Source organism: Cantharellus anzutake, assembly GCF_015039405.1.
Source record: "Cantharellus anzutake strain C23 chromosome Unknown EI90scaffold_1, whole genome shotgun sequence".
NCBI lineage: Eukaryota > Fungi > Basidiomycota > Agaricomycetes > Cantharellales > Hydnaceae > Cantharellus > Cantharellus anzutake.
The window spans coordinates 1,343,237-1,349,786 of NW_024066951.1; the positions used below are offsets into that span (position 1 = coordinate 1,343,237).

Below are 6,550 nucleotides of genomic sequence, written 5' to 3' on the forward strand. Positions count from 1 at the left end.
AGTCAGGTGAGGTAGCTTGATCTCTTGGATGGTGCAACAACTCACCCTTGTGCTCCCAGTATCGTCCATCAATATCTTGGGCAAGAGAGCACATGTCATGCAGTGAGTGTGGCTTACCATAATGAGTGATCTCGTCCTTGATCCTATCTGGCAACCCATTATAGAAATGGTGCCTCAAGGCAACCTCACTGTATCTGGGTAACTGTGAAGCATTGCGATTAAACTCGACGACATACTTGGTGATCCTGTGATTATCTGACATAGTCAGAGTACTCAGATGATGTTCAGCATCACCAAATGGGTCATGTGGGCCAAAGTTCTCATTGAGTTCTCAGACAAAGAGTTCATAGGCGATGCAGGTTACCATGGAGGAGTTCAGGCTTGAACCAACTCAGAGCAATCCCCTTGAGGAAGAATGTGGCATAGATGACTTTCGTATGCTCATTAACAAATGCTTGGGGGCGGTTCTGGAAGGTAAGTTTGCACTGAACAAGGAATGTACGGAGTTTCTGAGGGTCAGTACCGTCAAATTGGTCAGGCTCACGAAGCTTCGTCCTATGACTGGGGTCTGGGGGTTGACAAGTGGCAGTGGTTGAACGGGCCAGGGTGGCAATAGCGTCTGTCAACTGGGCCAACACACGCTACTGGGGTCATCTGGCAGCTTGTCCTCAGGCAGATCATCACCACTGTGTCAGGGCACGCTGCTGCTGCCTCCTTTTCCTTTTGTCTCATCCTCTCATTCTCTCTGTTAGAACGGGGTGGAAACAGACGACTCCGGAGTGGAATCGGAGACTTAGCGTGGAGGGACCTTGGCCTCAGTGACTCAAGCGGAGCGCTGTGCCATTGCTGTTTGTCCATTTGGTCCTTAATTTCACAGTAGGTGAGCAGGAAGTCTCTAGGGGGCATTTCAGGTCAATTTCGGACTAAACCAAAACGAGTATGTACAAGCGCTGATATATATAATGGAAGGGGCAAAAGCACAAGGAGAACAAAGGGTAACCGAATCAGAACGAAGACGTCTGAACGGGAACAAAGGGTAGAAGGAGCGGAGCGGTACCAAAGGCCATAAGACAGGACCTGTGATACGTCCGAAAGGAGGTAGGGAGGGCGAGGCCCAGAGGGGCAGGAGGATGAGGGGAAGTGGGGATGATGACTAACTGGCTAGAATAGGAAGAAGCAGTAGTCCAAATAGGGATGAGGGGAAAACGCGAGAAATACATTACAGGCGGCAAGAGTGCCGAAGGCGATCCGCGAAGCTCGGGGTTGTGGAGCTTACGGAGGTTACGGAGGTGGGGTTGAAAGTCCGAGGGATATTGGCAATGGTGTTTACGTAGTATGAGGTCACCAATGCAATAGACTAAGACCGAGGTGGAGTCAAAGTCCGAGGTAGGGACTATGATGGAGGCTTGGAGCAAGGTACGAGCGGTGTCCGAGTGCGAAGTACGGAACAGCGGTGGAAGGTCGTAACTTGGCGGAAGGGTGGCGGAGGAGTAACAGAGGGAGGAGAGAGGGGAAAGGTAAGGGAGAAGGAGTGGCGGAAAGGAGAGTAGTCAGGTCTGAAGGTGAGTATCGGAGCGGATGGGGGAAGCATAGGAGGATGACAGGAGGGTGGAGGTGTTGTGAAGGGGGAGCGGAGTAGTAAGAGGGTGGCGAGAGGGGCGGTGTTCGGTCCGAGATGAGTATCGGAGCGGACGGAGGTAGGGTTGGAGAGGTAAGGAGGGGGTGTGTTGCCAGGACCGAAGGTGAGTATCGGAACGGCAGCGGTAGGTTATGACTCCGGAGGTGAAGAGGGTGGAGGTCCGGAAGTCGGGTAGTTCTTTTTTTGGTCTGGCTTATCGCCAGTTTTAGTGTATTGTTTTCGTCATTGTTTTCAATGATGTCGGATCTTGGGGCCATTATTGTGGTCCCAACGCTGATGTCCTCACCCTTTCTTCTGGGCGAGTAGTGAGGTCCCTTGTTTGGGTCCTCTGGTTCAAAGTCATTGGAGGTGTCCTCCACTTCGAAATCACCAGAGATATTCTCCGGTTCTTCTTCATTGGACTCATCTCCAACTTCACCTTCTGTTTTGTAGTCGACTTCCCTGGCGATCCTGTGCCTTGGGTTTCTGTCTCCTACTAACTAGTGCTCAGGGTGGCTCTTTGCCCGCTCTGGTATTCCACAATTATTGCGTACTTGTACCAGCCTTTGGTCAGTGTTCCCTGACTGCTTCAGGGAGGATTCGCCTTTCCATTTGGGTTTAGGGTCTTGCACATTGGCTCTTGCCTCTGTGTGTTTCTCCTTTCCCGCCTGGTTGGGCTTTTCACGATTTGCGGTCACGGTGGTTTTAGGTCTGGCATAGCATTCTGGCCTGTAGGCTGGAGCTATCCTCAGCCTGTTTTTCATCTCGTCCATGCGAGATGTTGTTCTGAACATCTCCTCGAAAGAGGAGAATCCCATTTTGATTATTTCCTCCTTGCATTCAGGGAGGATGTTTTCCAGAAACCTAGCATTAAGCAATGGTTCTGGGTAGGACTGTCTGGGTCCTTTTCCTGCATTGTACTTTACATTGCAGTATTTTTCCGTCACCTTCAATGTGGCGGGCTCCTTGATATATGTCCTCATTAGAGTATCGAGAACTTCAAGAAATTTCCCCCCTTTATCTCTAAGGAGGGCTTCTTCATGGAGTTTTAGTCCGTGTGAGAGTGCAGGCTCTGCCAATCCACCAATGAGACAATCCAGATGGATTTCATCGTAGTGTGCACCTCTATATCCTCGTGATGTGAGGAATCCTAGCAGTGTGGTGTACCACTGCCAGAAAATTTCTGTATCGTTTTCGCCTGACCACTTCATGTCAGGGAGTTGAGTAGGACCGTTATTTAACCAGTCCCACTTCACCCTGTCTATGTGTGGGGTGAAAGTTAGAAGTTCGGCCATCCGTGTGGCCTTGTGGTACCATCTTTCGAGGTGCCCATTATCCTCCAGCAATGTTTTGCTGGAAGTTTTCCTTGTGAAGTTTTCATGAGGGTTTGTTTGGTTCTCTCCAGCATTACTGGAGGGGTTTTGTGGAAGGTTACTTCCACTTATCCTTTGCCTGGGTGAAGTGACCGAGGAGGGCCATTTATCGCCTAAGATGGGGCCTGGTGTTGATGGTTGCCCGCTCATTTGTGGGTTCTCCTTACTAGGCTCCTTCTTCTGCCACATTGCACTCCTACAGACTTCGGTGACCTCATCCGAAGTTGGTGACTTCGCTTTTTTTGGCAAAAGTTTTGGGTTCGGCCTTGGCAGCAGTGGCTTCCCCTGAGCCTCTGTGCTCTCTGAGCATCTGCCCTTGACCTTTTCTCCTATTATTTCTCGGGCCTTTAGCCTGAGAAGGAGTTCTTCATCACTTCCTGTCCTCCATTCGGATGGGACCTGGAAAAAGTCCAGAAGTTTCTCGGACAATCGACTTCGGGGAGCTTCCCCATCCTCCTGCACCTGGTGCCTTTGCTGTGTCCACGCTGGGTCCGAGGCCATCTGAGGACAGTCCGGAAGTGAGCTCAACCTGTGAGTCTGTGTCGATCTGGATGACATGGCCTTTATATCCATGTTGGAGTGTGTACACTCGTTCTCAGACAGAGCGCTGAGTGTCTCACAGTGGTTGTGAGATGGTGTTGGTGGTGTGGAAGTTTTTTTCACATTTCCTCCACTCAGGACTGGCTCCCTGCACAAGCGGGAGTTGTTGTTTGATTGTTTTGCACAATTCCCAGTCACATAGACTGGGGAGTGAACCAGCATGCTGCGATTTTGCGGGCTGGACGTCTCACAGTTAATGTGAGACGATGTGGACAATGTGGAAGTTTTTTCCACATTTTTTGCGATCACAAATGGCTCCCTGTGCTGGCAGGAGTTGTTGTTTGATCGATTTGCACAACTACCAGTCGCATAGACTGGGGAGTGAACCGGCTTGCTGCTATATCGCAAGCTGGGCGTCTCGCGGCTGACGCGAGACGATTCCGTAGATGTGGACGATTTTTCCACATTTTTGGAACTCCAAACGGCTCCCTGCGCCAGCAGGAATGGTCATTTGGTTGTTTATGACAACTCCAGTCGCATAGACTAGGGAGTGAACCAGATTGCTGCTATATTGCAATCTGGTCGTCTTTCGTTTAATGCGAGACGATGCTGGACATGTGAAAGATTTTTCCACATTTTTTGGGATCAAAAACGGCTCCCTGTGCCAGTGGGAGTTATCGTTTGATGGTTTTGTGTAACTCCCAGTCAAATAGACTTGGGAGTGAACCGGCTTGCTGCAATCTTGCAAGCTGGATGTCATGCGGGTGACTCGAGATGATGTGGACAATTTTTCCACATTGCTTGGGGCCACAAACGGCCCCCTGCTGTCAGGGACAGCTCCGAAAGCGGCGAGGTCCCTGCGCGTGGGACTCGGTGGGACGAGTAGCGGCTGTGCGTAGCAGCAATCCCATCGCGGGGTGAGCGTCCCCGACCACTTAGTCTGAAGTGGGAAGTTGAGAAGAAGGCTGCTTCTTCTGTTCCCACCCCAGGCACTATTATATACATGCGGCTAGGGTCATGTGGAGGGAGCCACATCATCTCCGCACACAGCCGCACCTCCCTGGGTGTCTCCGCAGAAGATCCCAGAGGTGGCCGCTCAGTAGGCAGGAGTGTGCGTGGCGCATGCGGCAATCAGGGAGGCAGGGTTAGGTATGTAGTGGTACATAGAGAATGTTAGAACCGGCGGATTCAGACGACTCCGGAATGGAATCGGAGACTTAGCGTGGAAGGACCTCAGCCTCAGCAACTCAGGCGGAGCGCTGTGCCATTGCTGGTTGTCCTAGGGGTCCCTAATTTCGGATCTAGCAGAGGGAAAGTCTCTTGGGGGGAATTCATGTCGATTTCGGACTGAGGTTACAAGTTACTATGTACATTGTATATAAGGAGGGGTCCGGAATCAAAAGGAGCGAGGGTAGGATGAAAGGAGACAAAGGGAGATGGAAAGAGGAACAACACTGAGGGTCAAGGGTTTCACTCAATGGTGTTTCTCAAAGGAGGAATGAAGGGCCAAGGCCCAAGGAGGAAGGAAGGAGGTTGGGAGTGGGGAATGGCTAGCTGACTGAATAGAAAGGAAGCAGCAGCCCAAATAGGAATGAGGGAGAATAGCGGAATTGCATGGAGCAATGCAATAGTTGCAAGGTCCGACATAAGTCCGGAAAGTCCGAACTCGGAAGTTAAACTCCGGAATATTGGCAAACATAATTAAATGGAATGAGCTAACCAATACAATGGGTATAAGCGGAGGTGGGGTCAAAGTCCGAGGTCGGAGCTAAGACTGGAGGTTCCGGAGACAGAGATGCGAACGGGATTCCGGAGTGGAGGTCCGGAGTCGGGAGCATAGGTTTTGCGTACTCATCTGGAAGATGTCGAGGTTGGGGTCGGACCCAGAATGTTCCAGAGTCGGACTGAAGGTGGTGTCTGAGCCGGAGGTGGGATAACCTCTTGGGAGTCGGCAAGGAGAAGGTGATGGAAGGGAAGTAGGGCTCTGGAAGTCGGAGTTCGGAGTTCCGGGAGCCCGGAGCGGAGGTCGGGATTGTATGGATTTGACAGAGAAAGGGAAATCGACCGTAGAATAGAAATAGAAATAGAGATAGAGAGGAAGGGGAAAGTGGAGGAGGAGAGACGGGGAGTGATAGCAGGGTAGTGCGGTACAGTGCGGGGTGCGGTGCGGGGTCGGGCAGGCGTGCCCTGACACCTGCGCCAGCAGGAGTTACTGTTGTTGTTGTCAGTGTCTTGCACCAAGTGGGAGGTTCCCTGAGGATAGTGGGGCTCAGGGACTTCTTTTGGCATGTCTGACCCAGCCCTTAAGGCTGTTAGTGTGGCAGCCACGCGCTTATGTGTGTGCATGTTTGCCTCCTCACCCAGTGGTGAGAACTCTCTCTTTCTAGGAGAGATCATGTTGGCACATGGGGTTCTAAGGGTATTGTTCCCTGCATTTACCCCATGTAAGTTTTTGGGATCCTCAGGGTTTGTCCCTGAGGTCCTACCAATATGTGGCAGGTCTTCGTCATCATCCAATGATGCAGTGTTTAGGTTATCTCCCAAATTGGGAGATTGCGGCTTTTTAACAAAGCCACCCTTTGTTCTCGCTGCAGATGCGAGCTTCCCCATTTGGGGGTATGACGGTGCCATGTCAGGCACCGTCCCCGGAACAGATGTAAAAAGGATGTGTAGATTAGTTTTAATCACACCCCAAGCACTTAAAAAAGTGTGAGGACTGTGGGGCTCGCTCAGGTCACCAGGCCATAAGTGTCACAAAGGTGTGGGTATTACGGGGTGATAAGCGATAGGTTTCAACCCGTCACCTGTCACATGACACTAATCTACAACGGGACTACATGTAATGGGGGCCCAGGGCTTGTGCCCTGACAGGAGGGGATGCTGAGGTTGGACAAGTGGGAGAAGCAAGGAGAGCTAGTCCTCTACTGGGGTAGGGTATACGTCTCAAAAGACCTGCAACTCCACCATGATCTGGTACGGCTACACCATGACTCACGGGCGATGGGGCACCTGGGGCAAT

General features: G+C 51.4%; 2 protein-coding genes across 2 annotated transcripts; both read right to left on the bottom strand.

Annotated features, from left to right (window-relative positions):
* Positions 1-1,374: 1,374 nt before the first annotated feature.
* On the bottom strand, positions 1,375-3,564 carry EI90DRAFT_3114659 (uncharacterized protein; the record flags this gene model as incomplete). The annotated part of the gene is made up of 2 exons (XM_039062693.1): positions 1,375-2,118; positions 2,173-3,564. 2 exons carry the CDS (start codon positions 3,562-3,564, stop codon positions 1,375-1,377), a joined length of 2,136 nt encoding a protein of 711 aa, XP_038923906.1.
* A 1,818-nt stretch (positions 3,565-5,382) lies between these two features.
* Positions 5,383-6,141, bottom strand: EI90DRAFT_3114660 (uncharacterized protein; the record flags this gene model as incomplete). The annotated part of the gene is made up of 1 exon (XM_039062694.1): positions 5,383-6,141. One exon carries the CDS (start codon positions 6,139-6,141, stop codon positions 5,383-5,385), a length of 759 nt encoding a protein of 252 aa, XP_038923907.1.
* Positions 6,142-6,550: the final 409 nt, after the last annotated feature.